Genomic DNA, 1,395 nt, shown 5'->3' on the forward strand with positions numbered 1-1,395 from the left:
CTGTCAGATGAATGTAGTGGAGTAAAAAGTAGAATATTTCTCTCTAAAATGTAGAAGAGCAGAAGTCGCTAGTGGTATGAAAAATGTCTACTTAGGTACAGTACTTGAGTAAATCTACTTAGTTACATTCCACTGCTGCATTAATGCATGCACAGCATTTTCTGTTCTAGCTTGTTCAAGGTCAAACAAATGGAAAAAAACTCAACTTAAGGTCTTCTCACTAGCTGCAGGACTTAAGTAAACGTCCTTAGTTCCATCTCCAGTGTCTCTGAGTGGATGCGGATGTTGTGTGTGAGCTGCCGTTTGCCTACCTGCTCGTCTGCTGAGGACCTCCACCACGGAGGGGGGAAAGAAGCCCACGCGGTCCGTCCCCCGCTGGGTGTCATGGATGTGACCCTTCCAGCGGCCGTCTGAGTGTTGTTCCACCACCTGACACCGACAAATTAGCAGCACGCTTCAGTCACTGCACACAGCATTAGCCTCGCAACCATTCACCATCACGTTAGACAGGACTATGGGACACAACTTATTCTTAAAATTTAAAGCACCATCTGATTGTACATCTTGCCCAGCTCTCTTAGATCTATTACTTTATTTGGTTTTTAAAGGCATCTGTCTTTATTTATTTTTCTACAATCAACCTGCTCTGGCTTCTATTTTGACATGACATGATTCTTCTTGATTTGATTGTGATTCTATTGTTTTTTTTCTTAGTTTTCTCTAAGTATGCATGCCACATGTGTGACTCCCCAAGGCATGCTTTTAGAACCATAATGAGAGAGCCAATGAGCTGGAAGTGCACAGTCTATTTGATGTGAGTGTTAACTAAATGCCTGGAGAGGACAAACACAAACACGTCTATCTTCTGACAGGATAACGCACAACAACATGCAAGTTCATACAGGAGTCTGGGATGTCACAATGATGACTCGCATAAAGATATCAAAATACACAGCCGTGAGCAATGCACAACAAAACCTGCAAGAATTAAATCCCCTTTCCAATTCCATGGATATAGAGCCACTCAGCCAGCAATGACAAAACACTTATTAATGAACTTCAATATTCAATGGAAAATAATCTCAGTATTAAATAGCACAACATGGTGTCAACATTAAACACAGCGCTTTCAACCCGGGGATACGTTTTGTCCCCACCGGGGATTAGTAGACCAGAAAGAGGGAAATCTCACACATCGCTCCCGGAAAAATCACACCCTGGCGCTGTGAGCAAACAAACACACAGATGTGCACACACATGAATTAGTGCACACAGAGAGAGCAACAGCAGCAGGTTTGTGCCTGTTTCTCTGCTATGGTCTCCTGCTTAGGGAACACTCAATTACCTGCAACAGCCCACACAAACACTCTGTGTGTGTGTGTGTGTGTGTGTGTG

At 43.4% G+C, this 1,395-nt stretch overlaps 1 protein-coding gene across 4 annotated transcripts in view; it reads right to left on the reverse strand.

Moving 5' to 3' along the window:
• The window catches only part of LOC116705622 (caskin-2), a 73,654-nt gene that overhangs the window by 29,794 nt on the left and 42,465 nt on the right, over window positions 1–1,395 (reverse strand). For all 4 annotated transcript variants that reach the window (XM_032541943.1, XM_032541942.1, XM_032541940.1 and 1 more), the window contains one exon: window positions 312–429. In XM_032541943.1, the coding sequence (XP_032397834.1) occupies window positions 312–429 (118 nt within the window). The remainder of the gene's footprint in view (window positions 1–311; window positions 430–1,395) is intronic.

This window comes from Etheostoma spectabile, chromosome 17, assembly GCF_008692095.1.
Source record: "Etheostoma spectabile isolate EspeVRDwgs_2016 chromosome 17, UIUC_Espe_1.0, whole genome shotgun sequence".
Taxonomy (NCBI): Eukaryota; Metazoa; Chordata; class Actinopteri; order Perciformes; family Percidae; genus Etheostoma; species Etheostoma spectabile.